General features: G+C 38.8%; 1 protein-coding gene across 4 annotated transcripts in view; it reads right to left on the bottom strand.

Moving 5' to 3' along the window:
* Positions 1-245: 245 nt before the first annotated feature.
* Positions 246-14,658, bottom strand: part of UBE2E3 (ubiquitin conjugating enzyme E2 E3) — a 105,029-nt gene continuing 90,616 nt past the window's right edge. For all 4 annotated transcript variants that reach the window (XM_006121691.5, XM_006121690.3, XM_006121689.3 and 1 more), the window contains exons 4-6: positions 6,422-6,554; positions 3,150-3,297; positions 246-891 (exon numbers count right to left, since the gene is read on the bottom strand). In XM_006121691.5, the coding sequence (XP_006121753.1) occupies positions 794-891; positions 3,150-3,297; positions 6,422-6,554 (379 nt within the window). In that variant the 3' untranslated portion in view covers positions 246-793. The remainder of the gene's footprint in view (positions 892-3,149; positions 3,298-6,421; positions 6,555-14,658) is intronic.

The raw sequence follows: 14,658 nt of genomic DNA, 5'->3' as shown, positions 1-14,658 counted from the left end.
GAAAAATACCAAAATAAACAAAAAACCTAGGTAATTTTAAAAGAGTAATTGGTTTTTTAAAAAAATCCAGAGGAAAAATTTTACTTTTAAACAATCCACAAGTATACATTAAATATTTAATAGCAAGCCTTAGCTTGTGTATATTCATTTACCAGAGATCCATTAGGACCTGATACAATAGTGTTGCATCACTACTATATATCAATTCACTCAAATACTAATTTAAATTAGGAAAACAAGGAAACTTCTCCTTAGGGAACATGTTTATTGTGTTTGAGATGATACACTGGGTGCTCTCTGAGCTACAAAGGGGAAAAGGAAATCCTTTCATTACAAACTGACAAAGGTAAAAGTTAAAACAGTTTTCACAACAGCATGTACCACATATTGGAAATAGATCTGGGTTTAATACAAATGACATAATTCCTAGTAATCTACAGCTACCTTTAATAACTTCATACAGATAATGAATTAGGCTAAAATGCACTATAATATTTGGTTGACTTCAGGAACAGTATCCTTAGTACATCACAAAATACATTTTGATATCCCAAAGAAGCAAGACTTGCAAGTAGGCTTTTTAAACATAACTAATCTACAGCTACAAAATTCTACTCCTGATAGCATTTACCTTTTTTAGGGGGCAGTATCCCAGTCTTCAAAAGGATAAAAGCAGAGAGTAGAATCAGTATAACATATACACAGAAGTCCGTATTGTAAAGGCTATAAAGATTTGTTGCACACTGTAAAGTTGCCTCCTGCACCTTCACAGAGCACAAGTAGTTTATGTCATTTATGTTGCATATCTCTTGGTCCACTGTCTGGCTATCCTGTCATGTTCTGCTCTGTTGGTCAGGTACTGAGTGGCTATGCTTCCGACCAGAGGATCAGCTGTAATGGTTTGGGGTAAAACGAGAGGAAGAAGGGGAAGAAAAATAACATGAGAAATCATCCTACTAAAGAAGGCAATATTTTTAAAAAATATTTTGCTTCCCAATACATCTTCTTGCTAGGCCAGAAAATGCTAGGCTAGGCTAGCTTTGTAGAAGAGGGCTTGACACACAAGATATGTTCAAGAATAAATACCTGAACCAAAATGAATAGGAACAATTTAAATCTGTTTTGATCATCTACAGAAGCCAACATGCTGTTTATTTCAAAGACAGACAGACATCTGTATTAGAATTTCATAGCTTTTCATTTTAGCTGACAATCTGTAAGACCCCCTACAGGTGGAGAGTTGTGTAAAACTAGAAACAGCCATTTGTATTGTGAACCATTTGATATTAAGCAACACACATAATATTTTCACATTTTTAAAATATTAAACTTGAAAAAGATATAACCCTTAACAAGTTACATGGGGTCAAATTACTCCTATGCAAATTAACACATAGCCAGTTAGAGGTAAAAAAGTCATGACAGGTGAAAGATTTCCTCATTATCCCCTCAAAAGAACAGTTGGTTACTTCCAAGCATATTAAATACCACATAGTCACCTCAATTTTCATACACTCGCACCAGACACTATTGCTTCAGCTGGAAGCCTATAAAGAACCTCCTCACAGATCCCCCTTAGAATACGCAAACACTGCAAAAAAAAGCCCCCTGTAGTGAGTCACAGGCTCGCACTTCCGGGCTAAAAATAGTAACGTTAATGCTCCTATTTGGAGCCTGGGCTCTGAAACCTGCAAGATCTACACTGCTATTTTTAGCTCCAGTGCATGACCCTGAGTCAGTTGTTCCAGTTGCTGAGACAAGCTGCTGCAGTTTTCTAAGGTTTTTAGTTTTGATTTTTTGCAGTGTAGACTAGTCTTTAAATTAATCCTGATGGTCCTTGGTCAGAAGAGACCAGAGGAGCATAGATTAACTAAAAAATACAGCAGGTACACACTTAAATCTTTTTGCTTCTGAGAAATTTTATCAAGTCTAGTGGAACTTCCAAACATGGATAGGGAAACTCTTCGAAAACAGCAAAATACAGTATTCAAAACAGTTAAACTTGCTAAAAGTGCACTATTTCAACTTTGTCTCAAGCCGTCTCTCGCTGTCTCTCTTCATACACAGATATTCCAATTTGTTTATTGCAACTGAAAAATCTCCAGATGAGTCCATGTTTTTCTGAAAATAAAGTTACTAAGCCTGGACACTATTCAGCTGTTTTTCAAACTGTATGGTGTAGCATGCCCTCCCTGGAAGGTTGATGGCTGGGGGAACAATGAGGTTACAGTGGAGTGGACTACGGCTCTTTCAGTCTCACTACATTTCTGCTGTGGCTCCCTGTCCTGTTCAGCTTATTCCCCATTCAACCCCTTTAACAACCTTGAAATAAAAAAGAAGAAAAAACAGAGGAGATGAAATTTTGTTTGTTTAAAACAAACAGGATACACCACCTGCATTTCACCTTCTTTCTCCCTTCCCTCCTCCCCATGTATATGGAAACATCAGAATGTAGCTTCAAATGAACAAACATGAAACTAAGACGTTTCATATAATAATTGTGCATGCTAATTTACAGCATTTTCATGAATGCAAAGTGCTAGATTCAGAGCGTAGTGCATACTAACGAATTCAAGGTACTTTCATGATAAAGCTCTGCACCAAACCCAGAATAAATCTATTGATTTATTCCAGATTTACATTGGTGTAACAGAAAACAGGATTGGACGTTAGTCCATTTTCCTGGAGTTTTTTGAAACAGTTGCCTCTTAAACTGAAAATTCATATTTTTTTAACGCAAAATATATTTAAAGAGGCAGGATAGGAAGTTGTTTTTTTCATATAATGGTCCAGTGGATAAGGCCATGGACTGGGAGTGAGGAGATCTGGGTTCTGTTTCTGGATTGGCCATTAACTGTCACCTGTGCTTGGGGCGAGTCAAGTCAACGGAGGAGGAATATCCTTTTCTGCCTTCTGTAAAATGGGATAATGCTAATTACTCTCATTAGGGATGAATGAAAAGAACCATACAGGAGCGCTGGATTTATTTGTTGATGTGGTGCTGACTGCTCAAAAACTAGAAAATATATTGTGGTGAGAAATCTTGCCATGATACATATTGAGATGGAATTAAATAAAAGAGGGGTTAATGAATCACTTTGCAGCAAAATGAGCAGGAGTTCATGGTTGGTAAATTAGTATTTGCTTACCAGGGTTGCAATCTGTCAAGAGAGAACAAATAGACAGCAAAACCTTTGAAATAGTCAAAGCAGGGCTCCAGTTGTCTTTCAGAATATCCAGACAGATGACTCCCTGACTGTTGATGTTGCAGTGATAGATTCTGGTACGGAAAGTAACCTAAAGTTACAGACAAAAATCATTACATGCTACCTATGAATAGCTTTTTCCTACTCTTTGGATAGCAGAAGTTTTGAAGGGTGCACTCTGAAAGAAGGATAACTTCTGCAGAGATCTATCAGGTTCACTGCATATTTTGTAAAATGCATTTTGCTTCATTCATTGTAACCCTGTAGGATCCTTGACCTCATTCACTGCACATCTGGTAGGTAAATCACTTTTATATAGACTTTTGGCCAAACACACAGTCATACATAGTCTTACAAATACAGTGTATACTCTGTATAAATATTATATTGTGTTTGAGTAACAGTTTAATTATCAGCAAGAAGTATAACAATTATTGCATTGCATATGAACAAATGGACAGGGATTGACTTGCATGTGCAATCTTTTTCTCTTTTCCTTACTTTTCAGTACCTAATAGCCTTTTAAATTTGCTTTTTGGGGAATTTATTGCTACTGTCATCTTCAAAGCATTTTACAAACTAAATCCTCATCACATCCCCATTAGGCAAGCATTACTATACTTATAAACATTTCTAGTGCAGTAAGTATCACCATCCTTCTGTTTTAATTGATTTCAGATAACTATTTATATAGCATGGAAATTGTTTCTGTGCATAAACAAAGTATGAGAGAAATATTTCAATGCATTATTTGCAGAAGGCACAATTTATGGCAGAGATGTATAAAACATCCATTTTCATTTATACTCTGGAAGAGAAATCTGAATGTTTGAGGAAAGTCACCCAATTCATATCTATCTATTTATTTTAGAAACGTGCATGTCTGTCTTTCTGTGAGTCCGTTTGTTCAAGAACTCCTCCTAAGCAGTAAGAGTTAAGATCACCAAATTTGGTATGCAGCTTCCTCTTTTCCTAACTTACACAAGGTCAGGGTTTGGTTGTGCCAGGAAAATGAAGTGCCTGGAATGGGACTGTTTTCCATTATATGGAAAGGGAATGAGCTGTTCAAAGGGATGCTATACTGCAAAGAGACCACTGGAGGCAGCCTCATCACCAGCCCTGACACAACCCCTCCTCCCCTCACCACCCTCGCAGCCCTTGGCTGCAGCACCAGACTGGGGAGAAAGGGAGAAAAAAGGCCCCTCCCACATGGGGGGAGGGGAGGAGAGGGAAAAAAGGCCTCTGTCGGATGGAGTAGGGGAGAAAAAAGGCCCTTGCTGGAAGGGGGAAGGGGGAAGGAGGAGAGAAAAAAGGTCCATCAGGGTGGGGGAAGGCTCTGCTGGATGCAGTGGTGGAAAGAAGAGGCCCCTGCCAGATGGAGGAGGGGAGACTCCTTCCCTGAGTTTCCCCTCCTCACAATCCCCTTCTCTGATTCCTGTACCCGCACTTCCTGCCCTGAGTTCCTCCTGAACACTCCTCCCTATTCCTGCACCTTCCATATCCTCAAGGCCCTGCTCTGACTCTTGCATCCCCCAGACCACCAACCCCCTGCCAACGCTGGGTAAGTCTTCTCGTAATAGTTTAATCATAATGTGGCATTAAAAATATTATGTCAAAACTCATCATTTCATGCAAACATAAAATATTATGTCAAAACTCATCAGTTACATGAAAAAACATTGTGTGTTATGCTTTCTGGAAGTCTGAAAATGCATTAATTTTTACGTTGTAATGCCCTGAGCAGCTAAAATAAATAAAACAAGACACTTCAGTGTGCAGTGGCAGTCAAAAAAGCAGTAGAATGTTAGAGACCATTACACAAAGGATAGGTAATAAGACAGTAAATATCATAATGCCACTACATAAATGGTACACCCTCACCTTACATAGTGTGTGCAGTTCTGAGTACTCCATCTCAAAAAAGAAATGTTAGCAAAGAAAGAGATACAGAGAAGGGCAACAAAAATTAAGGGTAAAGAACAGATTCCATATGAGGAAACATTTTAAAGACTGGGACTATTCATCTCAGAAAAAGGTGTCTACGGGTGAACATGATAGAAGGTTATAAACTAATGAATGGTGTGGAGGATATGAATAAGGATGTGTCATTCACCCCTTCACATAACACAAGATTTTCAGGGGACTTTTTAAAGGGATAAAGTATAACTGAATTAAAAACATTTAGCAAGTTCATGAAAGAGAGGTCCCATCAATAGTTATTACCCAAGATAATCAGCGATTTAACCCCATGATATGGGTGTTCTAAGCCTTTGACTGCTAAATGCTGGGACTGGATGCCATGGAATGGATCCTTTGATGATTGTCATGTTCTGTTCATTCCCTTTAAACATCTGGCATTGCCATTGTTAAAAAACAGGATATTGGGCTAGAAGGACTATTGATCTGACCAGGCAGGGCCATTCTTATATTAATGACTGTAACAACAGAAGTGGCCAAAGCATCCACAGACTGCAGAAAATATAGGGTGGCAGAGTGTTGGAAATGTTAACAGTGTCCTTTCTGGTAATACTGACAAATTTATGAAACTCCACGTTTGGCTTTATAAAGGGTTTTGAATTCCTAATCCTCAATATCTGTTAGTTAATTTTGATTTCTGAACAAATAACTTATATTGGCATAAATTTTCATAGCATTCTGAGAGCAAGCCCATGAAATTTTCAGCTTATGCTTCAGTTTATTTTGAAGTGCATGTGTGTTTAATATGCTGTTTCTTAAAAATGATACCGAGTGCCGATCTAATCAATTTTTCAGATACACTGTTATTTTGTAATAGACACTGTCATAGGATTCTTAGCCAACTGGTGGATATAATGTTACATTTTAGTTGAATGTGTTCAGCTCTAATACTCTTTCCTTTTTCTTATTGCTAAAAGACACCTTTGTGTAAAGAGAAGCTTTCTTTCATTGGAATTTATTTTTCATCTGTTACTCCTGACCAAGTACTTCAAAATTGTTACTCAATTCATCACTAAGAAAGTTGGCAGAAGCGGGGAAATAGTATGGATTATAAAGTAGACATACTTCTTGAAAATGCTTGCTAAGATTTTCAAATGTGAGTTTGAAGCATTTTTAGGACATCTTACGGGGGCCTGATTTTCAGAAAAAGCTGAGCACTCACCATGTGAAAATAAAAAAAAAAATCACTCAACTTTTAAAAAAAATCTTGGTTGCTATAAATAAAACCTTATCCTTACCTTTGGTGGCTTGAATGGATAATCCGATGAAAATGTGATATCCAGGAAAAAAACACCTCCTTCATACACAGACCCTGGGGGTCCAAGTATAGTTGATCTCCATTCATAAATGTTATCGCCTTTAGGGCCAGCACTATTTAAAAACAATAAAAGAGGGAGAGAAAAATCAACTGTATCTTTAAATAACATTTGCAGTGATTACCTTTTTAACCCCACTTCTAATACCAATCATTTACTTGAATTCAGCAGGTGCCAACCTTTCGCAGACTTCAGTGGAAGATTTTTGTTTAAAACTACACATTGTGCATAGGTACCTCGCCGAATCAGGACTTAATGCTTTTGAATGTGTTGGCAATGGAATGGATTAAACATTCCATGTAATGGCAATGTAGTGGTTTCACTGGACTATCACCATATTAAACACAAATCCCATCTTTTATCCTGGAGTATTTAGCTGCAGTAGTGTCTGTGTTCTGTCTTTACAGTTACATGGAACATACATATACAAAAGAAATTCTCTCTCTCACTCTCACTGACTCTAGGGCATTAGAAAAAAAAAATCCCACAGTCACACTTTGTTTGAGGCGCTTGGTCTCAAAAATCCAAAACCAAACTGCTTCTCCATCAAGCAGACACTGATTAAGAAAATATAAGTGTCTCCAAAAAAGTAAGTCAAAGTAATATTTTGATTTTACATCTGCAGATTCCTCTCTTTACAAGATGGAAAGTAACATAGGTTGAGAGCTGGGCAGCCTGAGCACACATGTCTTACTATAAACCAGCTGCTTGTCTGCTCTCATACTCAGAAGGCCATGATGTTTGAGACAGCCAAATGCTGATTTTAATTATGAATTATCTTCCAGTTCTAATTCATAGCTTAGTCATGATGTTTGCTAATCAGTCACTGTTTTATGTACTAAATAATTAGTCTGTTTCAGGCATTTTCTTTATATGACAAAAATAATCAGGAACTCCAGCTAGCATTTTTAAATATATTTTTTAAAAAATCTCTGATGATATTGTAGCTATATTCCCTTTTGCTTATCTTAACTTTGTTAAAATAAATACTACAGATAAAGTCTGGACCCGTAAACCTTGACCATATTCTTTTGATTTGTAATCCATGTACTAAGGAGTTAACAGAAACCACAAATAAATGTTAGAAGTGAAAACTGTGTAGGAGGATGCCAAGCAATAGTTCTTAATGTTGCAGTAAATTGTTTGTACTTCACTTCGCTACTGGAGATTATTCCATTCATGTCTCCTAAAAAGCAATTAGCATAAGAACTAAAAATACTGGAACAATAATGATAATATTTAAAACCCACACATGCCACTGAAAAGTTTTAATTAATTCTTGATACTCATCGGGCTTATGGCTAATTAATATTATGCTTGGAAACTAACTTTCTATGAAGCAATTCAATTTCAGTATTAGTTGTCCTAATGGTTAGTTTATAGTCTAATGCAGAGGTTAGTGTTTTTGCTTCATGTCAGCTACCTTCCTTTCATACAATTCTAATGTCTGGATGGCATTCAATCAGATTAATGACATAGCTGAATTATAATAGCCACATACAGTATTAGAGCCAAATGAATCAGTCACAATTAAGTATTACTACAGCATCTAGCTTTGAGTCAAACTAACTAGTAATTAAGCACCATCTCGGAACAAGGCACCTATCAGTTAACAGCCCAGCATCTAAGTGCAATAACTTTCCATGTAATTATTTAGTGTTATCTTCTATACTACTATTAGTCCTATGTAAATGGATAAGATTATATTGGAGAAAGAGAATGCTATTTTAAAAGTTAAAATATTCTCTCCTTCATAAGCAGATAGAAAATGCCTTATTGGTACAATATTCAGCATCCCTTCTCTCAGTTGAGAAAACACTGCCACAACTTCAGAAATAAGATACAAATAGAACAGTAAATACACTCAAATAAAGGAGAACATTGTTCAATAAAAGGTCGATCCTTTCATTACTTTTAACTGAGATTAAGGAAATTTGTTACAACAGATGGAACAGTGCCCGATTCTCTAATGGTGTGAGGGATACTTTAGCTTCACTAATAATTATTGATGACTGAAGACCAGGCTAAAGAGTATAACACCCAAGACAAGATACCAGGCTACTTCCAGTCAGTTTTTTTCTACCACACATTCAAGGATTAAATACAGAACAGCAGTTGGCTAAATGTATCAAACTATACATTTTATTCTTTTCTCTATTGGTGGAACAAGTCAATGCTTACTTCCTCACAACTGATGGGAGTGTCTCCTCGTGTCAAAGCACCAATGTGCATAGTGTGAAACGTGTGTCGTTTGGGATGAACAAAAGGGTCTTTTTCACACTCATGAGCAATGTAAGTTAGATTGAATTAAGTGGTAGTGTAGATCTATCCTTAGGCCAGGTCTACACTGGGGGAGAAAGTCCACTTAGGATACACAACTCCAGCATAGCTGAAGTCAATGTACCTTAAGTTGAATTTCTGTGGCATCCCCATTGGGGGACTTCCTTTACTCCCCACAACCCGTGAAGTATCGGGGTTGCCATCTGTGGTCAATTTAGCAGGTCTTTACTAGACTCACCAAATCAACCCCCAGAAGATCAATCTCCAGGGTGCTGATTTCTGGGTAAGTATAGACAAGGCCTTAGGCAACTTCAGCAGAACCAACGCATCTCTATGAACCCATACTTGGAATTATGCCACCCAGTTTTTCTGCTAAGCATAGGTTTCTCTTGTCAAGACAGGAAAAGGAATATACACATTTCTCAGCTGACTGACAAATAGCAGCAAACAGGACCTCAAGATGAGTACACATGACCAGGGCTTGACAAGCGGCGGCAAGCCCTGTTCGCCAGCCGCACCGTTTGGCATGCTGCTCATGCGGAGATCGTGCTGCACATGCACTGATCACGCTGTGGTGCCATGCCGGGCTAAAATCTACTCACCACAGGTGAGTAGATTGCCCTAATTGTTGAGCCCTGCACATGCCAATCAGGTCCTATGTAATCCTATTACTGTAACCACTGCTCTCCCATACTCCTCTCTCCTGGCCATCCTTTTCTTGCTGGGAATCTACAATTAGGGCCTGGTTATATTAGTTTTTTCTTTCTAAAATTTCTCATGACTGCTAAAACCAGTGCAACTCCACTAAGGAGCTCTAGTGTAGAAAATGTGCCAGCAATTTATTTTCATATCTTCTCAATCTGCTCTGAATGAGATGACAATGAACAAAACCTCTGGAACCTGCAGACCCATCTAAACCATCACTTCCATCAATGCTGTCCTCATGAAGTTGTCACATTGGTTGCAAAGGTGGACAATTTCAAGGGAAAAATGTTTGTGTAGTCCTATCCCTAGACTCTTATCCTGCAATGAGCTTCATGTGAGCGTAGGGGAGTGTCTGCTCAGAAAACAGCACTGTAGTGTAATGCTTGGTCCTACACAGCTGAAATCAATGGACTCAGTAGCAGACTACTAGCCTGTAAGCTCTTGGTCTTTTCATATGATTCTGTAAAGTAACTCGAATATTAGGGATAAATTAAAAATAAACAAAAATAGTCTGATTTTTGGTCTGAGATTTGTAGCACTACAAGATTGGAGAAACAAATACCTTCCCTTATACATAATTAAGAATTGGTACAAAAGCTTGTCCAGAAGGTGGACTGATCCTGAGATTTCAACAGGAGCTGCCCATGATTGTATCTGTCTTGACAAAAACTGAAAACAAAGCCGACTTTGGTCATTTCTTTCACTCTTTTTAGGACTCTTCCAGTACAAAAGATAGAACCATAAGAAGCTTTCTGCCATCAAAGGCCCAAAATATTTAGACAAAATTTGGCCAAGGATTGTTCATCAATACTGTGGCACACTTGTTTTGTAGAAATTTTCAATGGCACATTTTTACAGACCACCATTCTGTCTTGACTAGTCATAATGCCTTTTTTTTTTAATTAAATACAGTTTGTATGTACTGGTATCATATTAATTTGGTCAAATTCAACAGTTTCTTAGGCACACAACCGTGCAAATCAGGAAAAAATATTCATGTACTTGTAAAAAATATGCTAGAATTACAGCATAAATGTTCTAATTGTAGGGATAACATATTAATGTATTGAAAATGATTCCTCCAAATGGAAGTGACTTCCCATGATTTGTTCCCCACAACTTAAAGTGTTTAGATTTATTATTAATTCTTATTCTTAATTCTTATTATTATTTGTTAAGATAGTTAAATGTTTAGATTTATTATTATTATTGCCCCTTTGGAATATAATGTATTAGGTCATGTAACTTAGAACTGTTAAGAATATAATCCTATGTAACCAGAAACAGCCCCCCCTCTGTGCCCCAGGGCATGCTCAAGCTTGTGCAAGGGTCTGCTTGAAATTGACATTGCAGAGATACATTGTAACAATGCATTGTCAAGCCACTAACTCTGCTATGGGAGCCAAGCCCTGTAATTGACTAAGGGCATTGTTACATAATTGACGCCTGTTCTCTTTAAAACATTGTAACTTTACTCAGCACTCAGAGAATGTTTTAAGCAATACCACCCAGAAACTTTTGTAACTACAACTTTTATTATTATACAAAATACTGTATGGGAAACATTAATTAGGGAATATATGTAAGAGAGAGAGACAGTGCTTGGACGATGAATGAATGGTTCTGAGAGGTGCCAGCCTGAGAATACAGCAACAAAGGGCTGAAGAAGGCATCAGGTGCCAGTGCAACCAAAAGGTGTCAAGTGGAGAAAACCAAGTACTGGAGGTCCACCCAATGAGATCACTGATGAGCACCTGGCAGCTACCCTGGAGACATCAGCATGATGCAGCAATTTCCATAGACTGGCATAGGAAAAAATTCCTATAAGATCTGGACTAAAAAACTATGGAATCAGAGTCCAAGGTTCTGCTGCCAGCCTACCAGGAGCTTCAGATGCGCATCTGATCAGGACTTCGCTCCCCACTACCATCACTTGTGTACAGAGTACCTGGCCAGTATTCTGTCACAAGCAACTTCCAGGCTGGTAACTATAACAAATACACAGAACCTGAATGAATGGATGAATGAATGTTTATATGTATAAGGGTTAAGTAGTTAAACAACGTTGTTTGCTTCTATCTTTTCTTTATTTTTTTATTATTATCTTTACAATAAATGTGGCTTTTTGCCTTATCCCCCTCATAAGATCCTGCTTGCTTTTATTTGGTACAACATAATGTGCTGCACTCTACCTCTCTAGCTTTTACTACTTCTCTGAGTCTAATGATGAGGATTCCTCAGTACAGTTCACTAAATGCATTCAAACCATTTACTGTGGCCAGCTGCAGGAGAAGAATTACTAACTTATCTGGTACAAGTGACAGTAAAATACCATATATTAGTAAGTATTCTTCCCCTGCCAATACTACTCATCTTGAATAATCAGACCTAAACTTGAGGTACAATTCATAATTTCACAGTGGTAGGGTAAATAGAAAGTAGGAGGGATGGGGATTGATAGCCACTTTCACAAAGTAAATTCTGTGTTGACCTTTATTATGAAAGGTAATGGGAGGAGGCTGTAACAAACAACAGCAATAATGAAATGTAATAAAGGGAATAAAAATTAGCTGAATACCAGGAAAACTTCCAAACATCTGGATCTGTCAGCTTCCCAAGTTAAGTACTTAAAATTAGAATGGACAAAAGGTAACTGAAAAGACCTTTTTTTATCTCTGACTTCCCAACCAGGGCACTGAAAAGTTAAAAAAAAACCCCACAATAAACCATAAAATACTACTCTATAGCCTCACTATAACTGCTGGAGTAGTGCAACAGCCATAATGCTGACATAAGTGGAGAATGCACCCAACATATGGGATTTATGGAGTGGCATAAAGCCACTTTCCTTTTGAGGCCTGGATCCTTTCACTTTGTATAAAGTGGCATGTATAAAGTAGTTCCCATTTGGGGATTCCCAAATGTCAGAAAGGCCCCTCAGAATGCTGGGTAGAGGTTAGAGTGAACTTAAGACATTCTCATTTATTGTGGGGAATGGCCTAGTCCCCAGTCAGGTTCCAGACTGAGGAGGGTGGGTGAAAAAAGAAAAACAGAAAAGGCACAAGAGTTTAAGCTGTACTGTACAAAGCACTACTTAGACCCCGCTCCTGGATCGTTTCTATGTTTCTAGCCGAGCAGTGTTTGTTGCATGCATACTACATGCTAGCAGGAACTATATTAACTCTAGAATAGTGGCAACACACCTGGTATATAAATAACTAATAATTAGTATTCAAAATAGGAAAATAAGATTATCGTAATTGTGGTTCTTGGGGAAGAATGGCAATTCAGAATGCTCCTCTCTCTTCCTTTAAGTACAAATGACTTTAATTGGTATCAGGTCAAATGTTTGGGAGCTAAAGTTCAAATAACTAAACCTTTTCCTGGTCCCACCCATTAGGACTGACAACTGAGCTTCATCAGGTACATCTCATAAAAGGAGCAGACAGGCAGCTGGGCTCTATGCAGCCAGTCACAGCTATCCAAGCCAAAACCTTCCTTCATGGAAAATCTATCTTAAGGTAGATTCCATCTCGGAGAAACTCCTAAATCTTTTTGTCGACTATTCAACCATGCTGTGTCACCATGGTTAATGCAACGCAGAAAGTGCTGCCAGTGTAGTCAGTGCTTTACAGCAAGTCTAAGATATTTCCCCTACTTTACCTACTCCTGCTGAAGTAGAAATAAAAGGAAGCAGTACATGTCTGTGCTGCAGCATGAGCTGTAATTATATATCTAACACATCCAGCACACACTTCTGAGAGCCAGCATGTAAATCTTTACAGCACACTAGCAACCTGAAAAAGCTTCATTTTGAGCTGTAATGCCCAGATGGGAGTATGATAGGAGCTCTTAGTCACTGTAATCACGCAGTAGGAGTGTGATTTTTGGCACAACTGGCATTACACTTTAACAAGATAACCACAGAGGGACATCCGCACCCAGAGCCAAGTTCCTAGCATCTCCCTGCTGTTAGGAGCCTCACAAGCAGCCTGCAATGCCCACAAAAATGGCAGCATTGAAGGATTGTGGTGGCTACTGCTGTAGGGCTCTGAGCTCGTTTGGCAAAATACCCCTGCTGTTGGGGCTCTTAAGAAAACCCCTCCTTGAATATTTAACAAACCCATGAAAATACTGGTGCTTCAAAGGGTATTCTGCTTCTGTCTAGCTATAGATATACTGCTCAGTCACGTTAATATGCAAATATAGGCAGTGGGGCTGAAAGCCAGCACCATGCACAAGGCAGGGGAGGGCAGCTCTGGGCCCCTGGAAGTGGCAGAGCTGGGGCTTGCTTCCCCCAGGCACCCTCAGTGCCATCTGGAGCACACTGCACCTACCCCAGGCAACCCTCTGTGCTGCCCAGAGGGTGCTGGACAGTGATTTAAAGGTCTTGGGGCTCCAGTCACCACTGTTACTCCAGTAGCAACGGTGGTAGCTGCAGCCCCAGGCCCGTCTCAATCATTGGGCTCTGGGACAACTGCCCCCCTTTATCTCTTCACTCTTGTTAGCAGGCCTCCGTGTGGGCAATTCACCCGCTAGTGGATGCAGAAAGAGTCTCTGTTCTGCCCAGAGTTTCAATTCCCAGGTTCAGATGCGGAGGACGATATATATAGCTAAGATACTGGGGACAAAATATACTGAAGTAGAATCCCTCTGTGGGCAGTAGCCTGTTCTGAAATGGGGTGTGTGTGTCTGTGAATTTGAATTTAAATTCTTGATTCTATTAAGTGTGTATGTAGTTTGGAAGCCACAAGAAAGGGATGGATCTGTAGTTACTTAAGGCCTGTATCTTGTTATACGTGGCCCTCAGCCAATTTGTAGAGTAAGCTGAGCATTAAGTTGTGCACCAGGTATTCGTGAAGGAAGATGTGCTAGTGTCATTCCTGTAGAGCAGTAAAAGTTGGTCACTCAAAAAGAGGTGTCATTTTGAAAGGTATAGTCATTTAGGCTGCTTACCTTCCCAATAAGTTACAGAACCTGACCTGGAGATAGAGTAGCATAAGGGTAGGTTAGCCATGAGTTAAAATCCTAGAGTGGTATACTTACATCACAGGCTTTCGTGCATATGTTTGAGAAGGAAAGGGAGATAGGAACCCATGATGTACGGTTTAAGCTAGCAGGCCTAAGAGAGATGGGTCTGACTAGTAAGACTGAAGGACAAGCTTAAAGAAGCA

The sequence above is a fragment of the Pelodiscus sinensis genome, chromosome 7 (genome assembly GCF_052426305.1).
Source record: "Pelodiscus sinensis isolate ZL-2025 chromosome 7, ASM5242630v1, whole genome shotgun sequence".
NCBI classification, from domain to species: domain Eukaryota; kingdom Metazoa; phylum Chordata; order Testudines; family Trionychidae; genus Pelodiscus; species Pelodiscus sinensis.
Note: the sequence above shows the minus strand (reverse complement) of the source record. Positions and strands in the feature narration are given on the sequence as shown.